General features: G+C 28.0%; 1 protein-coding gene across 6 annotated transcripts in view; it reads left to right on the top strand.

The window, feature by feature from the left end:
- LOC107451597 (hepatocyte nuclear factor 6-like) overlaps window positions 1–27,532 on the top strand; it is a 268,387-nt gene that overhangs the window by 195,471 nt on the left and 45,384 nt on the right. For 3 of the 6 annotated variants that reach the window (XM_071185203.2, XM_071185202.2, XM_071185204.2), the window contains one exon: window positions 5,134–5,206. The exons of the other annotated variants lie outside the window; for them this stretch is intronic. In XM_071185203.2, coding sequence (XP_071041304.1) covers window positions 5,134–5,206 — 73 coding nt within the window. The remainder of the gene's footprint in view (window positions 1–5,133; window positions 5,207–27,532) is intronic. 6 annotated transcript variants of the gene reach the window in all.

Here is a 27,532-nt window from a genome sequence, read left to right as displayed (position 1 = left end):
TCGAGCAAATTTCCGGGGAAAATTCCTATAGAATTTCATTGAAAAAATAAATTATTCATCACATTTTTAAATTAATGATACTGATATTTTTTTCATAGAATTTTTCTCTAATTGGGAGAGACTTAATAAAGATAAAAAAAACAATAGGCAGGTAAAAATAGTTTGTGATAATTGTTTGGAAACAATTCAATATCACGAGAAATATACATCGAATTGAAAAAGTGAAAATAGACATTGTCAATATTTTTTAAAAGCTCTTCAATGATACCTATTACGATCTTCCTCCCCATTCCCTTGGGACCGGATAGAGGACAGCTTTGAAATCTTAAATATGAACCTCTATTTTTTATTGCAGATTCAAATTCTCCAGAAAAAAGTAAATCTGTCTGACATATAAGCTTATGAAATGTGCTCCTATATAACCAAGAAAATTGAACTAGGATACAAACTGTTTAAATTGGGGATATCTGGAGACCCATCAGATAGGGGAAAAAGTGTTTCTGTGTTTTTTTTTCTAAATAAATTTTTAAAGAAATTGAAAACTTTGGTAAATATCTATTTTTATATGCCTAATCCGATGAAACTCGAGATTTGAAATTTTTCACCATTAACTATCTCTGTTACAACGCCATTTGTAAAGCGAAATGCGTAAACCTATAGGTCAAATAGAACTTTTTCGGGAAAATCCGAATCTGCAATTTAAAAAAATAGAGATTCATATTTAGGATTTTAAATTTGTCCCCTTCCTTACCCCATCGATTGGGGAGGGGTAAGATTGAGTTTTATAGGATTTAATATCTTTTAAAAAAGCTATTGGATGCGTTTAGTTTTACTTTTTCAATTTCATGAATTTTTCACGAGATATCTGACCTTTCACAAACATTTTACACCCTGTACATTTTTTATAGTAAAGTTTTCTAGTAGAAGTTATGGAGGATTAATATGGTATTAAATTTAAGCTGGTATTAAATTGTATTAAATTTAAATTTCTGTACAACAGCTTTGAAACGATAAATTTGCATGTTACTGTAATCCAATTTAACACCTTAGTAAGTTTGAATCAAATAGTACAAATTAATACAAATGGTTTGAATCAAATAGTTCAACGTATTCCCTTTTTAAAATATTATATGAACACAATTGTTACAACTCATAATTGTTGTAACTCTGTTGCATCTTATTTATTACGTAAACGTAAATTTAACGTTAATCATATTTATTGTATTACATTTATAATGTATATACTTTTTAACATAGCTAGTAATTGTTGCATCGCATTTATCGCGTGAGCATAAATTTGTCGCAACTCCTAATTGTTGCTTCACATTTCTAGCGTAAAAGTTTTTTAGCATAAACGTTTTTTAGCATCCTATTTATTACTTTCGTCTTTTTTTATTAATTTATAAGCACTCACGTCAGAGGAGCTTCTAAAGTTTTTTTTAAACTCATAAATCGTGTGATCATAGCTTTAAGTCAGGAACATGTAAAAAAACTGAATTCCGAAAAGGTTCGAATCGGAAAGTAAGAATGAATTACGAAATCGTAAGAAACTGAAAAAAATAGAAGGCAAAGATCAGAAATGTTTAAGGGTCTGTCCAAAGGGCAGCACTGTGTCTACTTGTTGAAGGGGGGATTCAGTGACAAGTGGGTGACATTCGCCGGCTCGCACTGTCACCTCACTGGACAACAGACGTCGATAAAGACGTCGATATCTCACCACTAGACTATGAGACCGGAACTGACGTCTCAGTGAGACAACAGATAGTGACCGGCTATTTCTTCCAAGATATTCTTCAAAAATGTATTTCACATCCTTAAAAAAATAAGTAGGTTGTAAAATTATCAGATTCAAAATTTTGTTTGCATAAACTACAGAAATCCCTATTTTCTTTAAATGCTTAAAAATTTTGATTGCTTTAAAAATTGAATGAAAATTTATTTATTTTATTTTGAAATTTTTAATAAATTAGTTTAGAAACTCTTTGCTAAGCATTGTAAATTTTCCTAATTTAAAAATTTTTTTTTTCTCGAAATTCATTCTCGCTAATTCAGTTGCGCTCATGCTTATAAGGTCGTAATGATGTTTTTAATGTTGCACTAATGATTATAAAACAGTATTGATGTTTATAATCTGTCTTGTCAAACATTTTTGTAGAAGAGAAAGAATAGAAATTTATGTATTTTAATGTCAGTGATTAAAGACTAAATTAAATGACTCAGAAACCTTGCTAATCAATATTGTCGATAAGCACAACTATATTTCATGATAACAATTTGATATTCGTAAAACATTTTGTCTTGTTCACAACGTTATGTCTAAAAAGGCTTTTAATTCAAGAAATATTTTTGAACCATCAAATAGATTACTTTATTAGATTTTTTTCCTTCATAAAGATATGCTATTAAACATTTTTGTTAGAATTTACTGTTGTAACTAAATTTCCTTTAATACACTGCAAAACACACTGCAGTTTTTTTCCGCATCAGCTTTCAAACAGTTAATATTACTATACACTATTATATTATTCATTTACGATGCAAATTTAGCAAACTCGCAATTTAAAAAGATATTTCGCTGAAAAATTTGTTATTTTATAGTTTAAAACGAAGGTAATTGAAATTGTTTTATTACGAATAGTTTAAAAAATTATTATTTCATACATGATTAAAAATTAAAAGATATTCCGGTACCATATTTTTTAAATTAAATATTGTTATTTCACCAACAATAACCGATTCAAATTATTCAGGAAAATGCTACGCTGATGCTTTTTATTTTAAAATTCCAAATAGTTTTGAAATTACATCAGATTAATCAAACGCAAAACTAAGATGTAATTTGAAAAACTAGATCTTATTGCTTTATTTTCCTCTACAGAACACTGTTAAAATTTTCATTCGAAAATTATGGTAAAATAATCACTGCAATCTTTCTATCCGATTTATCGTGAAGTTAACAGTCAAGAACATTTTTTACTTTTTACGGTTCTGAAACCGTTTACAACTATTAGGATTATAAAACCATAAATACAAAACTATACCGATTTTTAACCATTTACAACTAGCATGGTTTCAGAACCGTATAAAAGATTCGTAACTGGACCTAGGAGTTCGGCTTTTCGTGAAAGGCATTTGGGCTTTTAATGGGCATTGAAGAATGCATGACACTGAAAACTCGTCATGTGTTGAAGGGAATGGAGGAAATACTATATTGTCAAGACTGGGATTCGATCACCAGTTCTATCGGTCAGAAAACAGACAGATTATCCTTTTCAGCTATAATATGTGCGCAGTTGCTAAGAACTCAATGGATTTACTACGTAGGTTGGTGCGATAAAATTCTAGTTGTTTAACCGTTTTAGGTGAAAATAACTTATCAAACTGTTTTTCTCGTAACTAACAGTTTGATTACCATTTTATTTGCGGTTGTTTGACTGTTTTATTTGAATATGGTGAAATAACAATTAAATAAATTGTTGTTTAACCATTTTTCCTAGAAATTTTTAGCAATTAATCCTTTGACGATTGCAACGTGTAAATAAACAAATCATTTTTTTGAAAATGTGGATTTTTTTCAATCCAACCATTCGATATTTTGATGATTTCTTTACTTTTAAAATTTTATGTGCACACACTTTCTTAAACACCATGTTGAACAGGTTAGGTGCTGAACTTTCACTTGGAGGAAACTAACCGAAACTAAGATCTATTGATAGAGGTAGGTTATTTGTCTACATTCACGACCTTAACTAAACTCAAATTAATTAGAAAACGGATCACGCCTGGAAAGATTAATATTTTTTATTCATTATAATCGAAAATAAGTTATACATTGAGCTGATAGTGTTTATTGTTTATATAGTTAGTTGTAATCTTAACTTACGAAAACTTAAATTAAAAGGAGAGCTTAAATGAAACCAAAGTTTAAAAGAAGTTACTATAGGAATTTAACTAAATCATGATACTATTTCGAATATTACCATCGCGTTACTATTGCATGAAATCATGTTACTATTTCTAAAAAAATCTCAAACTTAACCATAATTCCATTCAATACTTTTATATTGCTGCAGTTGAAAGTAAAAAAATATATATTTAAAAAAACATTTGAATAATATTTTTTCTCTCACTTAATATTTGTTTACATGAATGCAGAAACATTTTTTATTGCTTCAAAACTTAACTTTCCAATCTTTTAGAAAATAATATTTTATTACTTTACAAAATTCTGGGGCATTTCTTTCTGTACATCTTTTGTGTACTTGTCAAGGATTACATAATAAATAATTCGTGATTTTTAGACAGATTTTAATCGCAAAAAATTAGGTTTCTTTTAAACAAGCAATAAACATAAATAAAAAAGAATCACAATTATTTTAAACATTTATTCATTCATTACAAAACTATTGAATTTCCAACAAAAAAAAATTAACCTAACAAGAAATTTATGAATTTATATAATTGACACAGATTAGTTTTATTTCTAATTAAGACGATATAAATTTTTTTTTTCTACAAATGTAATCAAAGTGTATATCAAGAACTTAAAATCAGCATCTTTAGCGCTTGATTAATTTACGAAAGCAAAACTTCATTAATTTCCAGTTTAAACTTTACACCACACTTCCAACCTGCTTAAAAAAATTCTGTTGAGTTATGATTCTCGTAAAAATAAACGAAATTAATTTAATTTTTTATCTATCTAACACATCGTTGAAAACAATTTTATAATAATAGATATGATGATCCAATTTTTTTTTTATAATTTAAACTGAGCAGCACGCAATTTCATTCATGTGCACTTATTATTTTATCCATCCTATAATTTTTCAAGAAGTTTTTCAATCTATGTATGCTATATTCACTGAAGTACAATTCTGATAGTATTTGTTTTATGCAAAAATTCTGATAGTATTTGTTTCATGCAAAATTTATTCTCATAACATTGGAAGTGTTTCCTTAATTTTAAATGTGCTAGAAATCTTTTTGAACTTCCTTTGTTGCTTTGAAGTTGTAAATTTTTCTCTCTTCATTTAATTTAATTTAGAATTGTGCTTTCTTTTTAATCATTGTGTATTGATAATTTATGCAATTAATAATGGCACTGAGACTTGCTCTCTTGTCTCATTGCAGAGTATCAGATGCGCAATGAAAACCAGAGAGCAGGGCCAGGCCGAAATCACCAGCGCAGAGGGCTCTTCCGACAGTGAGTCATCTTCTCTAAATTTCTTTCTTTCTTTCTTTCCTTCTTTTCTTCTCTTTTATGCTTGCTTAATTCCCTCTTTAATCCCTATTTGCTTGCATCCAAACATTCATCATATCATTATCATAATATAGTTTTAAAATCTTTAAAATCTCCGAAAAGTTACATAATTTGGAACACTCCTATAAAATGAAACACCTAAATTTTCCAATTTAATATCTTAAACTCTGTTATATAAAGTAAACTATCTTAATTAAAGATTATCATGAGTAATTATTTTAATATATTTATGAAAATCATTAAATCTGTCAAAGAATTACTTAATTTGAAACACTATCATAAAATGGAACAACAAGATTTTCCTATATAATATGATTAACTACGTTACATTAAGCTAACTTCATTATAAAAAAACTGAATTTCATTTTAGACCAGAAAAATTTTTGCGTTTTATCAGTTATGTTTATTGTTTTACATTATATTTAGAGGAAACTTTTCTTTTATGCTTCATTAAGATATTAGGTAAAACGAATCCAAAAATTTCTCCTTATCATTACAATAATTTAATTTTAAAATATCTTAAATACGCCAAAAATACACTCAATTCAAAATATTCCTATAAAATGGACAAAATAATTTTACAATTTTATCTTTTATGTTTTCCTTATCACAACTTTAAAACTTTATTAACCTGAAAGTTAACTTTTTATACAAATTTCACCTAATACTTTTCTTTTGCCAAAACTTGACTTTTAATTTTTCTTTCACCGCATAGTTGAAAATTAATTAGAACTAAATATGTTTGGATCCAAACATCTATCACGCCATTATCAAAATATTATTTTAAAATTCATTAAATAAATCAAAGAATTACTTAATTTGAAATATACCCATAAAATAGACCAACTTGATTTTTCCAATTTTAACTGCTGTATGTACCTCATTACAGTTTAATGGTTTGATTTTCTTAAAGAAAACTTCTTTTTTTGGTATTAATTATAAATTTAAATAACTACATCACTTTAACACCTTGTTGCACATTATTTCTTATTAATAAGAGTTAATTTTTTGCAATGTAAAAAACAAAGTCATATTTTGGGAAGCTTAAAATGATCATGTAATATTTTGAATAATTATTTAATGGGGGCAATCCTCTAAATTAAGCCACCTTGATTTTTTTAAATATGCCTATTTTTGATAATTATAGTAAATTATAATAAATTAATTAGAAAAATTAAACTCCGTACTACTCCCAATTATAGTTAAATTAATCTATTTTAAATTTATTTTATTTTTATCCAGTTTGTAAATATAAAGTAAATCATTAAACATAGCAAAAAAATTGACAATTTTAAACTTTATGCTTTTGATAATTTTATATAGGTAATAATTTATATAGATAGTTTTATTTAGGTTATATAGGTAAATTTTATCAAATAATATGAAACTGTATTTCCTTGTTAACTTCCCCGAATTCTGAACCAAAACAACTTCGGGAAGAGTTTCCGTTCATTTTGGTGTTCAAATTCAGCCAGAAACATGGTAATTTTTTCCATATTTTGGAAGTTTTGGTGATACTTTCTCTCAATGGGGGATAGAAAGTAATATTTAAGTTAAGAAATTAAAAAGACTATGGAAATTTGACTAATCACTAAGAAGAAAAGCAAAATTAAAAAGATTAAAACAAGTCTGATCAGCTGTTGAAATTTAACAGCTTTTCTGATAAGCCTTTTTCAATCTTTCTCAGTTATCTCCCGCAAGTAAACAAATTTATATAATTTTAGTTCCGCCTTCCTCAATGGAGTTCCTTAAATTTTGATAGCATTTTTGCTTTTTTTTTATACAAATATTTATTTGAGCCCCCCAATGCGTATATTGATTTTCTTTTTGACAAACATCAATATTTTTAATAATAATAATTATTTTAATAATAATAATAATTATAAAAATAATAATTGTAATAATAATAATTGTAATAATAATAATTATAATTATTATTATTATAATTATAATAATAATAATAATAATAATAATAATAATAATAATAATAATAATAATAATAATAATAATAATAATAATAATAATAATAATAATAATAATAATAATAATAATTATAATAATAATAATTATAATAATAATGATAATAATAATATATGTATATGAAAGGTAGTGATTAAATTGTTTAATTATTGTTTAATTATTTATTGTTTAATTATTTACAAACATTTAATTCCCCTTAAATGTGTAAATTTAGTTTCTTGATTTTTCTTAACTACAGCGTCTTCTTTTGTTAAAAAAATAATTTTGAATTACAGGTAACAGGTACGTAGGTAACTAATAAGGAATTAAAATTTAATGATTTAATTTTGAAAGAAACGAGTCTATTTGTTACAAAACATTCACTTTAATCAATTATGTATAAACTAATAGTGAAACAACCTCATTTTAAAGAAGAAATTCATCTAATTAGATTATAAAATTTAATAATATCTCATCAGTTTCAATAATGCTCATTTCAATTAATATAATGCATTTAGTTTAATTTGTAGGTTCATGCAAAAATTTATTTGAGTTACTCCTTTCAACTACGTTATTAAGTTATTTTGTTGTTAAATGCCTTCAATAGAAACTGTATGTACTCTTAATTTAGATGACTCAAATTTAGTAACTCTCTTTTGTAATTATAGCTCAAAAACATAATTTTTCCTAGAGTTTTTGGAAAGATTTGAATATTTCCCCTTAAAAATGATAAATATACATCAGCTATTTTGTTAATATCATCTAAGAAAAAAATTTAAACCTTGCATTAATTATTAGATACTCAGATATGTCGACCAAAATTGTTTGAACATAATAGCTGCGTTTGACAGCTGAGATGTTTTCTTATGATACTTCGATTTCCCAAAAGTAATGCAATATAATTACAAATTTGCAAATAATAAAAAATCATATTGTATTAATTATATAATACCATACAATAAAACTATGGTAAGTGAAATAATTTTAAAAATAAAATCTTCATATCTTTAAATCAATTTTATCTATTATTACCGAGCAAAGTAAAACATTTTCATATTCATGAACCTTTTTTTCTTACTTCGTGAAACATGAATTCATATTGATAAATAAAAAGCACTGTCTATAGTTGTAGTTGTAGTTCATTTACGTCGCACTAGAGCTGTACAATGGGCTATTGGCGACGGTCTGGGAAACATCCCTGAGGATGTTTCCCAGATCTGTATTATCTGACATGCCATCACAATTTTGATCCTCGGCAGGGGGAATGGCACCCCCTCATCGGTAACCTGACGACCTGCACGCAAAGTCGAGCACTTTGCTGTAGAAAAGTTAAATGAGGACCAATACCGCACGCCCTCGGTCTCTACGCAGACTGATCCAAGTGGTCACCCACTAACCAATGTTTAATTCGCTTTCATCTTCTTTTCATTTTTATAAAAAATATCTGATATTTTTAAAAGGTCAAAAATAAGACATAATTCAAAAGACGAAACTTTATCTCTTCTTTTACAAATAATTTATAATAAAAAAAATCATAACAAATTGACTCAAATTAGAAATAACGATTTCATTGTAAAATACAAAAGTTATATTTAAATAGGATGCATTTTTTTGATTTAAAAATACTTAATATATAAGAAAAAAGTAAAAGCCTGATGTTTTATATAAAAATATAAAACATTTAGTGTTTTTATTTGAAAAATATTGTATAAAATGATTAATTACAACTTTAATAAACGCATGCAAGATATAATTTAACACTTTAAGTAGATTATTTCCGTAATTCTCTTCAATATAAGCACCAAATATCAGTTATTTAAATAATTTTTATTTAAAAATCCTATTTTTATTACTTTAATATAAACAAACCCATTTATAAATGAGTACTGTCTATTGCTTTAGGCTCTATTTATCATAATACAAAATTAATTCCATCTCTGTTTGGCTAATTTAAAATTTGAATACTTATAAAGTCGAAAATTCGAAACCGCCTTTGGTCAACTTCTCTGAAACATTCAATTCCTTTCAGGGAACGAAAAATGCATATTATTAGAAGGATCAAACTGCAATTTTAAAGCATATTTGGAAACTATTCTGACATTAATCTTTCCAAAGATAATCTTTGACTTTATAAAGTCCATATACGGCACTATTTGTCGAAATCGGAAAACTGTTGAGATAATGAATTAAACGGTTCGATTCTTTTCAATCCTATTCTATTTTCTATTTAATATATTTGTTGATATGTAAATATAATATTTATTTATGTGTACTTGTTATCTGTGACAGAATTTACTAAAATGCAAAAATTGAACTATGCTAGTTAACTTTTCATCCAATGATGGTATTTTAACGGGTTGCGTTGCAATCTTTAATGAGAGGGTCATGTAAAATGGAGTGCTTCGTAGATAAAAGTCCTATGTGCAATTTTTGAAAAAAATAGCTAGATTTTCCAGAAAAGGAAAATATTTTATCTAATTTAACTGTGCAAAATGGATTTATTTTGCCAAATCTTAAAATTTCAGAGATATCGGTGGATGAAAGTAGTAGTACTACTAAGTGACGGTGTTTTTTCTGTTTTTGGAGTGGAAGGTTTTAAGGGCATTTGATGCCAATATCCCTAAAAAAATAATTATTTTGGCAGCAGGTTAAAGCGCCAAGAGTGTGAACGTTGTGACGCGAACAGTTTAAGTGAGTGTTACAAATTTATAAATTTAACCATTAGGTAGTTTGCTGACAAAATATACAAATTAAGCTATAATATTTATTTTTACATAGCATATGCTAAATAAGCGTTGCTAACTAATAGATTAGATGAAAAATATCTTCTAAAAATCTTTTTACTTACCCATACGAAATAAAGAGATTTGAATACGGCGACTATTTGCTATTTGAATAACATGACACTTTACTCGGAAATATGATACTACATTTAACATAATACTATGATCTCCCAGATCACTTTAACATGATAATTTAATTGGAAGATAATTCGATGAATCTTTTAAGCAAAGTATTTATTTATGCTTAATTTCATATTTGATCCTTGCGAAATGAAATGGTTGACTAAATCAACGTGAAAAAAATTTTAAAAAATTTAGAGGGAAAGCTTTGATGGCAATGTTCCCTCAGACTTGACGCTGTTCCAAAAGGGGTGGATTCAGTTTTAAGTAAAGTGTTTTTAATTACACCTGCGATGCTACTTGTTCCAAATTAAAATATTTTATAGGCAGATACATAAAGTGAAAAATTAATTTTGCATCTCAAGTCAAAGCATAACTTCCAATAACTAATTAGATAAACAGGACAAACAAAAAATTTATTTCATATTTTTTATTAAGAAACTTGTGATTTATATACTTTTAATTTATATTCATTTATATACAATGGCAAAATAAAAGTTATAAAGATTTTTTTAAATATAAATAGGAACTACTGATGATAAATAGAAATGCATAATTTATCCGATAACTATTTTTGAAACAGACTACTGTTATTTAAAAACTAATTTAAGTTTTATTGCAAGAAAAAAATACTTAAAAACAATAAGCAACTTTCTTGGGCAATTTATTTTTCTCTAATGTGAAGTCACACTTGCTGATTTCAGTTCACTTCAAACTCCTCTCTTTGCACACAAATCGCCACAAACATTAATCTCTTTAGATTAATCTTTTTTGATGAAAACACACCAAGAACCACCTGTTGTCCTATGGGTCCCCTGTTCGCCGCTATCGGATTTACCATTAGGTGCAACTCTACCCATACCACTGCTGAGATAGAGAGAGAAAAAAAAAGCTAGATTGAAAAAAAAAGAAGCCAAGAAAAGAAGGAAAATAGGACGCCAAAGCGACAGATTTTTTTTTTCCTTTCGTTCTTTTTCTCTTGTTCTTGACTACTACTTCTGTTAGAAGAAACCCTTTTTGCCTTTTCCTCATAATGGACCTTCAGCTGGCCAACAAGGCGCGACGATTGCCGAGAGGCTAAGAATTAATTTTTCTTAGTATATGAGATTTATACTTCTTTACTCAATGGAGAAAGTTACGGCAGATTATTTTAATGCAGCTTATAGCTTTCATCTACTTCGTAACTTAGAGAAAACAATAATTGTTTCAAATACAGTAGAATCCCTGTTTTAACGAACCCCTATTAACCGAATTTCGCACTTTAACTAATTTTATGAAGGTAAGGAAATAAATTTATAGGAAACACTGAATAGAAACATTGACGGAGAAGTAGATGATAATGAATCTCCAGTGAAAACTTACTTTCTCTGATGCTTTGCATGGTTTGGAAGCAGTGAAAACTTACCTAAAGCTTCAAGATTGAAATGAAGAAGTATTTTCTTCCCTTCATGATGTTGAAAAAGAACTTTTTAAAATAATAAATCAAGGAAATAAGCATACCTTACTCACGAAATGATTTAAAATTTCAAATTAATCACCGCGTAATCATTCGCTGTATTTTAAGTTCTAGAATACAAAGTGTAAGATTTCTATTTATTTTATAAATTTGCTTATTAGAGATGTTCGGATATTCCATAAGATTGGTTAATGTATTTTTTTTTATTTTGATTCCGATATTAGGAATTATCCTCAATTTAGAGAATAATATTTCAGTCCTATGAATTTGCTAAATGAAGATCCGACTGTATATAGATATTCTTGAACCTAGTATACTAATTTTCATAAATATAATATATGTCAAAATGTTTATTTATTAAAACAGTTTCTTTGTGGGAATAATAACTGTTTCAAATATATAAATTTTCTTAAACCCAATATATATATATATATATATATATATATATATATATATATACACATACGCAATAAAAAAGTTAAAATATTATTTAAAAGATTTTTCTACCCTGCCCGAAATTTTAGTGCATATTAAAACAATAATATTGTTAAAATTTTTTGCAAACTCTAGTACTTTGTTCAACTATGTATATATATATATATATATATATATATATATATATATATATATATATATATATATATATATATATATATATATATATATATATATATACAGTCAAGCCCCACTATAGTGAACACGGTTTATAGTGAACTCCCGGATATAGTGAACGAAATGCTCGGACCCGTGCCTTGCTATACACGTATAATGTTATTTTTGTGGATATAGTGAACCAAAAAAGTGAGGAAGTTGGATATAATGAACTCTTTTCTGTCTTCGATTGATTTTTTTTGTAATAATTTTGAAATTTCTACTTCAAAATAAATACATATACAGATTTTTAAAACCATCTATAGCATGGAATGTAGTGATAAGCATTTTTTCTTGTTTGCTTCTTTTATCTCACTTTCCCATCCCTAAACAAACCAAGCAGATGTTTCCAAACCAGGCAGATACACCTGTAAGGTGTCAGTGGGATCAATATGTATTTTCTGTCAGAGAGTAATTATTCGTTATTGGTCAAAGGGTTGGACACTAATATGTGTTGATAAGGCCCTCATTTCAACTCCTTTTTGCTCTTAGTTCAGTTAAGTTTTAGTCAAAAAGTCTGCAAACAAGTGTCTCAAATTTAACTATGACGACCAGTAAACGTAAAACGTTCTCCATTGATGATAAAATGGGCATAATCAGAAAAATTGACAATGGATGCAATCAAGTTGATATTTACAGGAAATATAAACTATCCAAATCTGCAGTTTGTAACATATGGAAAATGGACAATTAATTATGCTCATGAAAAAAATTTCGATGGCAGAAAAAAGTTTAGAAAAGCAGATCACAAGGATGTTGAAGAAGTATTACTGAAGTGGTTCACCATTTGAAGAAGCCGCAATCTTCCAGTATTTGGACAAATGTCGATGATTTCGAAGGCTTAAAAAGCGGAATAACAGAAATTCAGGAAAAATTATCTGAGAATCAGGAAGTGTTTCCATATTTGTTGTTGAGGATTGCTCATCAGCTAAAAATAACAAATTTTTTTTTGCACGCAAGACGCAGACTATTAAAAAAATAACACATTTTTTGCTACTACATATTATTTTTCAGTCATTTATTGGAACAATGTGTAATAAAAGGGAGGATTTGGGGAACCATTAGTTAAATTGCCTGCGTAACGGATATAGTGAACTCCCGGTTATAATGAACCAAAATTTCGGTCCCTTGAAGTTTCACTATAGCGGGGTTTGACTGTATATATATATATATAATATATATATATATATATATATATATATATATATATATATATATATATATATATATATATATATATATATATATATATATATATATATATATATATATATATATATATATATATATATATATATATATATATATATATATATATATATATATATATATATACATATATATATAACGCTACTGCTTTGATTAAAAAATAGAAACTCTCTTTGTCTTCTTGTATTAGGCCTTCATTTAGTACTCAAGGCGTTGTTTGTTGTCCTGTGAGTTATGAAGTTAAAACTGCTTCGTGTGCATTATATTTATTATTGTGATTTGTTTTTACCACAAATTGCTGAAATGCTTAAGGGCAAATGTATGTTATCCATTGTATAATTTTACATAGTACAATCTATGGTAATTGTTATTGTGAGGTTCTGTAATTTTCGGGGCTCACATACGTTATCCTGTATTAATTAAATAAAAAACAAATAACTAACTGAGCTATGTTATATTTAAATAATCTTTCACTGTATTCTATACTGCAATCGCATCGTAGAATCTAATCAAAGAATATTTAATTAAAACATATTTACAAATAATATGTCTATTCTGAAAATATTACATGTGTAAGAAAGTACTTTTGAAATTAATAAACTACAAGCTTTAATATTGTTTTTTCGCATTTTTTTATTCGCATTTATTTTTAACAAAATAATACATTTGCTCTCATATAGCATTAAAGAATAAAGTGGCCCTTTTATTATAATGAACTCTCTTTGTTCTTTCTTTGTTGTTATTAATCATTTTATGAATTTAATCTAGCTCTTTTAACTGATTTAAAAACTGTGATATGAATCCTGTTTTGCAAATGTAAAAATACACAGTAGTAAGTGTACTAACTAATATTATTATTACAATCCAACTACAAATATTGAACAAATTATTCTACCATGTTTGTAAAACAGCAATCAGTCAAGTTTTGTTATTTAAAAGCTTCGCTTGAGCTGATGTTAGTGATTGATTGTCGAGATCTAAGATAGTTCTTGCGCATCAAAATCAACAAGTAAATTAACTCCCCCAAAAATTAATCAGAACCCACCTCCACACACCGAATGCTCACCAATTACCAATAATCATGTATTGATTGGTAAAAATACGGGACTTATAAGAGTTGTTTGTTGTTGAACTTGAAACTTTCCGACCGTTCTTTGGAAAAGCACTTATCGTTAAAATAGCAATTAAAGCAAATAGCAATTCCTTTTAAATACACACACACACTGAGAAAATAGCAATGGCTCTAAAAGAAGTAGCAAACATCTACGTATTGGTATTTCCATCAGTAACATCCAACTGAACTTCCAGATCCTGGACGCCCTTTTTAACGGATGAATTCCTCCACAAACTGTTTGGAATTCAATCTGCCCGGGTACAGCGGAGGAAAGTGTACTGTCTGTTCGGGGGATAGGTCCCTCAGGACTCGAACAGCAGACCACTAATTACCACGAACCTGCAAATAGAAGAATTTGTCACGTTGAAACTGACGTTCAGAGGGAAGGGAGGGCTTTGATTCCCCTGTCCCCTTGTAACAGGGTAATCCGGGCCGTTCCAGGCAACTCACTTGATAGCTTGGCGTGACGAAATCGAATATTGTAATGCCGGATCGAAATCCTCCAGCGTGATTAGGGCCCAGACCATTAAAGGGCGTTCTCTTCTTCCTTTTGCCCGTTTTCTTTGTAGACTTTCCTACCCCCATACAGAAATTTTTCCCATTCTCTTTTACCCTCCTGCCTTCTCAGTGTCCTTGTTGTAAACTTTAATGTCTATTCGCGCATATATTGAATGTCTTCTTCCAACATTTTCCTGAGACGCATGGGCTGTTTTCTTGCCGCCAACCCAAGCCAAATGGAGTTCCTTTTGCAAGTTTTGGGGATTTCGGGGAGATGTTGCGGGGAAATAAAATTTCTCCTTACAGCTCTCTTAAGGATATGGTTAGGTGGACTTAAATAGAATGGTAACCACGCATGCGTCGATTGGTTCTGAGAAAATTCAATTTGTAAGATATACTTTGAAGAGTTAAGTGCCCTATTTAAGGTCATAGGTTGTCTCGGAACACTGAAGAGAATTGATTGGCTATGCTAAAAGCAAACGGTAAATTTTTCTTAAACTAAATGTTCAAATATATTTAAATGCAGCTGTTTACAATTTATCAGTTATTTTTATTGCAATAGTTAACATGCAAGAAGAACATAGTAACAAACTGACTCTTCTAGAATTAATAAAATTCCTAAACAAATTGTTTGGAATTTTTTCAACCAAAAAAAGACGGAAAAAAACTCTGAATATTGAACACTTTGTTACTAAACAGCTTTTAAAAGAAATGTGTGAAACATAGTTGCATTTTCAATTGACTTTACAGAGTTTTAGAAATAATATGTTGTTGTATAGCTGTTCTACGTCATTTTTCTATAAACGTTTTGATTATAACGAGGTGTGAAGTCAAACACTTGGATATTGTTCTTGATATGAGTAAACAATTTTTGTCGAGTCATCATTACCGAATATTGAAAATTATTGAACCACAAAAGGCAATGTTGAATACTTGAGTCTACCATACTCATAATAAAAAGAAATAGAGTTGTAGATTAGATTCTCATAACCAGTTGATCAGCAATAGATTCAGCCTTAAATACAAATCTACCATTTTGAAATGTTTCCTTTGAGATTTGAGATGCACCATATTCCATCTCAGACAGCGAATATCTCGATGATGTTTAGATGAATACTTAATCAATGAATTCATTGTTCATTGAAAATTTTTCAATCAAATTTCTTTGATTGATAGAAAAAATTCCTTTGATTTTGTTCCTTGTTTGTTAATCAACAACTTATCTATATTCCCCCTAATATCGCAAAGTGAGCAATGGTGGCTCAAAGAATAGAGCGTCTGCCTACCCATGAGGTAACCCAGGATCAAATTCCAGCTGTGGCTGGTTGATAAGAATTCTGCTCATGACTCGCACCGACCACAATGCTAACGTAAAACATCCTCAGTAGTAGACGAATCATGGGTAGAATTTTCTTGCGATTGGGCTAACAATGGAAGGTTTCCGTTGTTTTTCCCTCTATGTAACGCAAATGCAGGTTAATCCTCCACGAAGGTAAATTTGTCCCCCTACTTGATTCAAGAGTTTCCTTGTCTTCTGGATTGGGTTCAAAATTACAAGGCTACAGAAATCTGCATTGATAGTTCTAAGCTTCAAAATTAGATCAGCTGTTAAAGGCTGGTTAAAAAATAAATTCAAAACATCACAGAGCATTCCTCTGTGAGAATACTATCCTTTAACTCATTATTTCAATCTGATTCAGATGATTCTCGTGAATTATACTTATTGTTCGTCTTTACTTAAATACAGTATTTTCTATCAACAATAATTTTAAATTCATTGTGAAGAAATGTAAAGTCTATCTCTCTTCTTATTTCGTTTTTCTCGATAATCATATCTATTCTGTCATTATCTACCGTGAGCGATCGTTTGACCGCTGAAAAATACATGATATTTTATAAAAGTTTTCTTCATTGAAATCACAAACTTTATTAACTCATCTAACTTTTAACAACTAATTTTAAAAATAGTAAGTACAAATTTTTATAATTTATTATTGATGGATTATTATCAAGCACAAATTCAAAAATTTAGCTCCAAAATGTCAATGTAAAGGAAATTGTTTGAAGAAATAAATAATATAAACGAACTATATTATATTACGTGAAAAATTATGTATATATATATATATATATATATATATATATATATATATATATATATATATATATATATATATATATATATATATATATATATATATATATATATATATATATATATATATATATATATATATATATATATATATATATATATATAGATAGATAGATAGATAGATAGATAGATAGCATAATAAATAGATATAAATATAAAAAGAGAACGAAAAAAAACACGATTCAATAGCACTCCTTTTTGCAGATTAAATCGTGTGAGCTGATGAATAGTTATATCTTTTATTTTCCTGTTTTTTTCATTAATTTTTTTTCTTCCATTTTCGGAATTTTTATTTCCGGTTTCTTGCTATTTGTATTTTTATTATTATTTTTCTTTTTCTCCCTTTTTTTATTGTATTTTTTTCCATGTTTTCTCTATATTTTGAACTTGCATTTTTATGTCTTTAACTTATGTAACTCTAATCAAAAGATCCTTGAAGTTGTTCGCGTCAAAGGAACTAATTCAGTTTTGAACAAAAGTGCCAGAATTTTTAATTCTCCTACTCTATATCATAAATCAATTTAATCCTCGGTTCTACATTTGATCAGAAAATGTAAAAAATTATTTTAGATAAACTTGCGCAAAAATTTGTGTAAAACTTAAATTACTTTTTAGGACATGCTTATCATTCTTTTAAAGGTTTTTTCAACTTATATCTATACATTTCTAGATCATACATGTACCAAAAATAAATGCTGATTTTCCCTCATACCAGTGGCTTTAACTGTCTGACGAGAAATTTAATTTCAAGAGAGGATTTAAAAAAACTATTTAATTCCTCACGTTAATTATTTTTAAAATTAAACGAAGTTTTGTCTTTGGTTAGTACATTTGTCGCATAAAGATAATAAAAACAAAGACATGACTGATTCACGATTTTTAATTCACTCAAGATGTTAAAATAACAAATCTCCTCAGATTTGTTATCTTGTTTATTTAATCTTTTCACTAAAACAGCTAAAGGATTTGTTCAAATCACTTGCTCACTTTTAAAAAGATCTTACCACAGAGATGTTATTTTATCACGTTACGTAATGGTCTGGCTGAGAGATGGGATATAATCTCCTTATAATCACATACCTGGAACATATCAACAGCTGCTAATGAACTTTATTTATAAATATCAGGTTTCGCTAAAAAAAATCTCGATAATTTTGGCTTCATTGACAAAACATTTTGGGAACCACTGATATAGAAATTTATTTTCTCATTTTCAGTTAATAACTTGTGAGTTCTTTTTTTTTATTTATTTTAATAAACAAAAACTAATCAAGTTCATAGTGGTTTAATCAAAATTTGTATGCCGTAAGCTGTCAACAACTTCTTTCTAATGTCTGTCAAAATAAAACTACTTACTCACGACTTACTCCATTTTCACTGCTTTTTCGGGTACAGAAATAGAATCAAAATCGCATATTATTTGAATCTAGCATCACGTGGCAGGAAAAGGAGAATAAGGGGGTACTTACATTATTTCAAAGTAGAAAGCCCCCTCCCCCCTGTGGGAAAAATTCTCGGCAGACGACTCGAATCCTTCTGACAGGAGGCTATGTTCGTCTGATAATTCCTCCACCTAATTAGTAATTCCTCATTAATAAACTCGCGCCCTCTCGTCTTGTTTTGCGGCCGCGCACTGGGATTTGTACCATTTCGGTGGCAACAATTCTTGTAGAGACCGCGAGACGGGAAGCCTAAGGGAAGAGGGGAAGGGGTTTCGCTTAAAAATCTGGACTTTTAATTAAATGAAAACGTGCCCGACGCGCTTATGTTGGTCGGAAATAAACCTCGTGAATCTGCGAGTGAAAAACTAGGTGTCCCATTCCTTCTCCCAGAGGGCTTTTAATTATAGAAGAGTTGAGTTGTATACCGAATGCTTTGCGAACGTATCGTTTGCTTTGTTTCAGTGAAAGCTTTGTACGATACGATTTTAATTCGGTATTGCTAATAAGAAGCATTTTTTAGCTATTGCTAAGACACTTTTAACTAGAAAGAGTATAGTGTGAAGTATTGTTAATCAAAAAAGTTTTTCGTCAACCTCTAGATATTTATTAATTTTTTGGAAGAGAAGGAAATAAAGCAGTGAATATTTACTCTAAAATATTCATGTGTTTATATGAGATATTTTCATGAAATAAAATTTAAAAAATTTATTACGGATTGTTTATTTTTTAATATAATACTTAAATAAAACAGTTACGATTTTTAAAAGCAATAAAATTTTTACAATTTGCTTCCTAATTTAATTGTATAGAAATTCTACTTTCCTTTTTCAAGTTAAAATATATAAATTAATAATCTAGTAGATTCGAAATCCAAAATATTTTATGGATAGTTTATTTTTAATAGAAAGCTTTTCAGTTAATAAAAAGCTTAAATGAAACAGTTATTATTTTTAAAAGCAAAAAAGAAAGAAAATTGAAATTTAATCTCGAATTTAAATGCATAGAGATTCCCCTCTTTTATTTTTCAATCAAAAATATTTAAATTAATAAAGTAATATAACTTACGATAGATTCAAAATAATCTGGTTTCCAAAATAATGTTTCACTATTGATTATTTTAATAAAATATTCTTTTTTAAAGTAGGTCACAGTTTTTAAAAAATAATTCCTTAATTAACTTTCAAATTTTCATTAAACCAAAAAATATCTATACTCAGAAAAAAAAAATATAGTAAAAACTACCAGAATATGGTAAAATTAACAGTATTTCTGGCTTTATGGGAACTTCAAAATGAGCGGCAATTTTTACCGGAACGCTTTGATATTGACTTTTGGTATAGTTAAAAATAAAATTTGGTTTAATTATCATGCTGTTTACTAGTAAATGTCTTTAAATTGGATACTTTTAACATGACCATTAACATGAAATATGAACCATTTATTCAGTTAAATTTATTTTTAATTTTATACTTTTACAGAATGAGTGATAATAAGAACTATACATTCCGTTAAACCATTACTATACAAACGGAAAACTACCTAATGAATGGCTTAAAAACGGAATATTTTGGTTTTATTGCTAGAATTATTTTTTGTTACCAGAAATATCGTTACCATAGAAGTTCGATCATTTTACCATTTTTTTTTTATTCTAGTATAATTTTTTCTATATTTTATTTCACTAACACTTAGCTATTTTGTCTCCCCCCTAATAAAATCAAACATTTAAAAGGCAACTATCAAAAGCTGTACATTATGAATATTTTCAGAGTTGTCGTAAGTACAAGTGAGCCATTTGCCATGGCCCTACTTTGAACCGTTTGCCATGGCCAAGTGCAGTCTTATTGAAAGTAATAATAATGATAATAAATTTGAAAATTTTATTTATATATTCACTTATTTATTTATTTTTAATTATTTAACATTGAAAATTCGAAAATTTTGTCTTTTATTTTATAATAACGATGAAACAGAAAAAAAGACCCTACATTTTAGAGAGCACCAAACGAAAAAAAAAACTTGTGTATAGAATTGTAAAATAAGATTAATTTAAATATTTTTTGTTGATTATTTAAGTAGGACTCTTAAAGTTTAATTTGGTTTTTTTTTGCGCAGATTTTATGTGAAACCGTCAAACCAGGCCCTAAGATTTAAAAAAAAAAGCATATAGGTGAAAACTATGACATCTTTAATCCTGATATCTATTCTACCCTGATTAATTAAATGAATTAAATTAAAAAAGAAGTTTATAGTAACAATCAAGAATGTAAATCCATACATGGCTTGTTTATTGTACACAAATAAAGTGGCCAACACAGCACAAGCATATTTGCCGGCAAAATATAAGTCAGTTGGAAAAAAAATTACAATAATAGCTGCAAACGAGGTGAAAAATTGTTGAAAAAGCACAAGTATATCTTACTATTAAACTTTTTTAACAACAATTATATTATACCAGTATACAGGCAAATAGTAAGTATGTTAACTGTATGTTAACTAATAGTAATGTAGCAACTTTTAATCACTTTTCACAATTCACATTTAGGAAAAAATAATAAGTTTCAATTCATATTACCATGTTTTAGTGCATGATGCATACGCAAATGAAAATTAAATTTATTCATTTATTGTTAGAAGGGCAAATGCCAGCTTGTGTGCTCATTACAATGTAAGTTAATAAGCCAGTTAAAGAACAGGAAGTACAAGTTTGGGGAAAAATAAAATGAAGATACATCTAGGGTTAATGCGAGATTCAAACCAGCTATCTCCATGCTGCAGAGCGAATCAAAATTAGAAAAAAAATTCACAATTAAAGCTTTCAGAAATTTGTTTTAAAAGTTATTTTGAAAAGTTTATTAAGTAAGTTTATTAATGTAAAGTAAGTTTATTAATGTAAAGTAAGTTTATTAATGTAAAGTAAGTTTATTAGTGAAAAGTAAGTTTATTAATGTAAAGTAAGTTTATTAAAGTAAAGTAAGTTTATAAAAAGTTATTAAAGTAAAGTAAGTTTATAAAAAGTTATTAAAATAAAGTTATTATATAAAAATAAGTTTATTAAAAGTTATTACCATTGAAAATTTTTTGTTGAAACGAGGAGTGGGTAGATTTTTGTATACTGTTTCGATTATAACTATTTCAAAAATTCTTTTTCGAATTACGAGTTTTTTTGTAGAAAATATTCTCGCCACGCCACCTGTCAACTTTCAACTTACTCATTTACTTCTTGCAGTATGCTCGTCACTGATTCGAAGCCATTCGTTGAAACTCTAAAGCATCTCCTTATTAGTTTATTTCTAACTGCATTTAAACATAGTTCTGCAAATTGAATGCAATAATGTTGCTTCTAATTACACATACCAAGTGAACACATCAAAAATGGTGCATTTATACATTAAAACAGAAAATGTAAGGAAACGGTCCGAAATAATAATTTAAACGCATTTTCAATTAACTCAAACAACACACATTAACATTTTGAGTACACGTTAAAACCAATAAATATTTGCATAATTTAAATATAAGCATGACTGTATTGCTTTGGAAATTTTCGATTGAATGTGTTAATTACATATAAGTTTAAAGGAAGAAAATTAATTAAATCAGTACAAACTGTTTCAATTACTACCCCCGCGTATGGCTAAATGTTAAGATTCATCTTATAAATCATTTGTCTACCTTATTTAACTCTTCTCGTTCAATTAGCGTGTGCTAGCTTATATGTTACTACTTCATTATTAAACTCATTATATAACAAAATCATACTCGTAAACATTCGCACGAAAAGCATAAACCTTACTCATAATGAGCTTCACAGTAAACACCTCGAACGAAATCGAAAGTAAAAGGCTAAAAACTTTAATTTAACAAGTAGGGTTTTGCCAAAGCAATTACAAAACGATATCCCTCAAACACCAAACCTCCCAATTAGCACTTTCACTCATTAACTCAGTTAAATAAATTTCAAAACCATCCCCCCTCTCAATGTTATTCTGACCGTTCGAAACCTCTTTTACCGTTCTACGGCCTCTACGTCTCTTAAGCGCCCTCTTGCGGCGGCTGCGGTCCGTCTATTTGCATAGCTTAGAAGAGAAACCTTAATAACGCTTTCATTGCCCCTTCAATGTACATAACGCGCTTTCATCCGCGAATATTCCCCATTCCACCGTCCATTCCCCCTTTCAAAGCCGAATCAAGGCTGAAAATTGACCATCAATAAATCCCGAGGTTGCTTTCACTTCTCTCTAATTTATGTGTGCCTGTTCTCTGGGAAAAGTGTGGAGCCCTATTTAGTTACTCACCCACCCCCTTATCCTCAACATTCTCTTTTACCTCAGTCGGGGATAAATTAAAATCAACACCGAAATTAATTATCCAATAACATTCTCTGTTTTCCGCCGTCACGTCATAAGCTAGAGCAGAGGCCTCGGAGAAAAGGCGAATGCTTTTGGGTGTGTTAGACTTTTGGCAAAACGCGTTTCGTCTTCTGCGCGAGAATCATACCGATGGGGATTTTAGTTCTATGAAGCGAATGCAGGGTGAGAAGTATAAACAGGCGGCAGACGTTTTCTTCCTTCACTTGGTCTGATAATTATTTTGGAATAATGGGTTTGGGAACAGCTTTTCAGATTTGGAGGATAGATTAGAATTATGATCATGGGTTTTGGTGAAAACGTGCATTAAAAATGGAATTATGTTTGGAAAACATAATTATGAATGGCACTTTGCGTGTGGACTTAATTTTGCTTTATTAAAAAATTTTGTTTAATATCAAGTTAAAATCTTTTTACATTTATAGAAATTATAGAACGTGTTCAACCATAATTTGGCTAAATATTTTGGAACCTTAATATGGCACCGAATTGCGTCATATTGTCAAACTTCTTAATTTAAGTGCACTGTGAATGGCCCTTTGTAGGTAAACTTAACTTCGTAGTTTCCTTTACAAATTAAACATAACTGACCAATCAAATATATATATATATATATATATATATATATATATATATATATATATATATATATATATATATATATATATATATATATATATATATATATATATATATATATATATATATATATATATATATATATATATATATATATATATATATATATGTATGTATATATATATAGGGGAGAGTCGGGTAACCCCGCTCACTTAAGGAGTATTGCTTATATTTCTGTATAATATTGAGTAATAATCAATATTTTTGTATGTTTCTATTGTTTGACCATATAATTAAATAATGCAAAGAGAATAAACCAAAAAAAGAATAGTTTAACTTAAAAAAATAGAAATTTAAAAAAACTTGTTTTTCAGCTCTTTTCAAAATGCGTCGAGTAGCCCCGCCCAGTTACAAAAATTATGTTTTTTGGCTGTTTTTTCAGGAGTAAATGATAGTGACCAATGTATTGACAATAGATAAACCTCATTTATCATTTTTATCAAAAAATTATTTTATTTATTACATATTTATGTACTTTTAGTGAATTCTATCATTTAATAACAATCATTTAATAACAACAATATTTGTTGTTAAAAATGCATATAACATTCAAATTTGAAGCAATAAAATAATAATCTTTGCAACCGTACATTTATCAACGAAATAAAATTGGGCGGTGATACCTGACATTCATGTGAGCGGGGCTACCCGAAATTCAATTTTTTTGTAAATTTGTAATTATTCGAACAATTTTTCAAAAATAAACTTCTTTCTTCGTGCAAATTAAACCTAAGACTACATACTTTAATGTTGTATGTATAGAAAAAATTATTTTATAAGTATTAAAATGAAGTTTAAACGAAACATTCAACCAATTTTTCTTAACTTCATGAATACTGTATTCAACATATTTTCAAAACTATTATTTACCATGTTAACAGCTGCATAAATACTTGAAACTTTGAAAATAATCTCTTTTTAATATAACAATTAATGTCCGATGGCACATTGACTTGAGAAAATATTCTATACATATGAAAATGACGTTGGGCGGGGGTACCCGCTGGGCGGAGCTACCCGACTCTCCCCTATATATATATATATATATATATATATATATACGCAATAAAAAAGTTAAAATATTATTTAAAAGATTTTTCTACCCTGCTCGAAATTTTAGTGCATATTAAAACAATAATATTGTTAAAATTTTTTGCAAACTTTAGTACTTTGTTCAACTACACTATCGTACTTTTTAAAGATTAATATACGATATTATGGTTTACATTGTGCAAGAATATGGTTTGCTTTGTCATCTTATTGATTTTGCAGTAAATTTACATCTTATTCAAGACAACTCAATCATGATTTTACTTAACGATGAACAAATATTTGTATGAGGGGTAGTGTAATACTTTTAAAATACAAATTTTACTTTATGGTATCGTGTAGGAGCATAACATCAAAAAAACAAATTCACTAGTAAAATCTTTATCAGTTTATGATTCAGTCAAGAGTGTTCATTATCAGATTATGACACTTTCTTTTCATTTTCCTTCATTTTATAATAAGGCCATCTGAAAATCTGATTTTTCTAACTGGATACCTGTAAGTGTCGTCATCGTAGGTAAATCATCGCATTTGACGATTCGGAAGCGAATCAGGTTCGACACACAAGTGTGACGTTGCTTACAGGTATCCAATTAAATCTCATTTAAATCACATTGTTGGATATAATCACTTCACTACCTTTCGAGGTTGCAAGGAACTAATTGGATATCACAATATATAATGATCAAGCAAATTATTTCCTAAGAAATTTTATCACGCTTTGAACACATTTCATTCTCGTATAAATTGATTTCAGGTTTTTAAAACAGTTTTGTGACTTTTTACTCTGAAAAAATGCATAATAAAGACCTGGTTAATGAAAAATTGGCCATTTTCTCAATTTATTTTAGATTGAAATTGTTTTAGATTAGATATAAAATGTTTATTATGATTATCATTTTTTTTTTCTGCATTTGACTTAAAGTTATATCAATATTTGACTTAAAAAACTTGTACTCTGATATATTTACTGCTGAAGATGTCCAGTATATGTTTCGAAAAATAACTCAAAATATGTCTCAAGTAGAAATTTAAAAAAGAAAGAAAAATAAACAGAAGCAATTTACTCTCATGATTTATTTTACCATTGAATGTTAATGTCAATTTAAAATATTATAAAAACTAAAACTAATTTTTAAAAAGTAACGTCTTTTTATATTGAATCATAAATATTTAAAACAAGAATTAATATTTTAATGGCTCTTATTCACGTTTATATACTATTTAAAATGATTCAATTGATTACTATTTTAATGATTGCAAATTATAATGAGTTTTACTATTTTAAATGATTTTTAAGATAATAAAAATTTGACTGAAAAATACTTAAGTCTGAATTATAGTTCAAATTTCAGATGATACATATACCGATAAAACTAATTGCCAATTAAAGAAAAACCACAGTATTCATTAAATTCATGTTTACTAAATAAACTAAAATAACAGCATATCTATTCTAGTTGTATATTATTAAAGTAATCACAAAATTATTTATATTGTTTTGTCAATATTAAACAATCTTTGTAAAAGACAAAATGCTTAAAAAAATAATAAACGTGTAAAACAAGACAAATGTGTAAAAAAAGACAAATGTTATTTTTTATCACGTTTTTCGATTTATATCCGCGTATTCACATCGAAACCTTAACAAAAAAAATCACGAATAGACATGATAAATGATTTTCAATTATCTATTTATGCAGATTTGAGCAAATAGTTTGGCGTACAATACAGTTAGATGTAGCAAATATGCTAACAATGAAAAAGAAAAAAAAAAAAAAAAGAAAATCTTAAAGCAATCAGATCACTTCGAATCGGTACTTTTTTTCTTGTCCTACTATTTTGATGGAGAAAATTGGGAGGATACAATCAAATAAAAAGTTTGGGACACTTTCTCTAAAAAAAAATAAAAGTGTAAAATAATAATAATAAATAGAGTTCTTTTAGATATTCGTCGGTGTAATTTCGGCTGGGAGAAATCGTCATCTGCTTCTAATCGGCATAGGTCGTGATTACAGCTATCACTGGAGATTCCCATTATATCTTCTGCAAATTGAGCAGTTCTTCGAACATTTCTTTCTCGAATAACGACTCTTACTTTTCCTAGGGAATCTTCATTTTTTCGAAAGGAATAGTGCAGGGTTGTTTCCTAAAAAATAAAAAAAGAAGAGAATTTCTGAGAGGTGTTTTAAATTTAATCGATATTTACTCAAGATTTCGATAACATTCCTGCGATTTATATGGAAGGAAAAAAAAGTCGTCATGCTTCAAATTTTCAAAAAATTCTGAAATTATCACGATAAAAAAATATTTTAATTTACTCCCTTGAAATATTCATTGTACAGTGTTTAAACTCTTATCCCGGTGTGTTTTGATTTTTCAGTTTTTCTAATTTCCTTAATTGTTTATTTAAAGTGGATCAATTTCGTATTCTAAATAAACAAAACGAAAGAAAGAAGTCAAAAGTAATTCAATTTCATACTTTTATTTTCCTTAAAATCGTTCTGGTCAAAACGCTTGCAAAAAGTCTATAAAAAAATTAATTTAAATAAAATTAAGAATTGCAACGCACTTTTCTGATTTCTCTTCGAAATATAACTGCGACATATAGCTTGATCTTGTTGCATCGTAAAGTTAGAAAAAAAAAGATTTAGATTTTATCACTATAAATGTTAGATTTATTTTGAAATAACAAACAATATGAATGGATAATTAAAACAAATTTACAAAAGGATTGCGTCACTGTTTCAAAAAAAATTTCTTGCAGTATTTTACTTTTTTAACTCTGTACCTAAAGGGTTATATATATATATATATATATAT

Source organism: Parasteatoda tepidariorum, chromosome 5 (genome assembly GCF_982258835.1).
Source record: "Parasteatoda tepidariorum strain Cologne lab strain chromosome 5, Ptep-v5.0, whole genome shotgun sequence".
Classification (NCBI taxonomy): domain Eukaryota; kingdom Metazoa; phylum Arthropoda; class Arachnida; order Araneae; family Theridiidae; genus Parasteatoda; species Parasteatoda tepidariorum.
The sequence above is the reverse complement of the archived record's forward strand: the minus strand, read 5'-3'. Positions and strand labels throughout refer to the sequence as shown.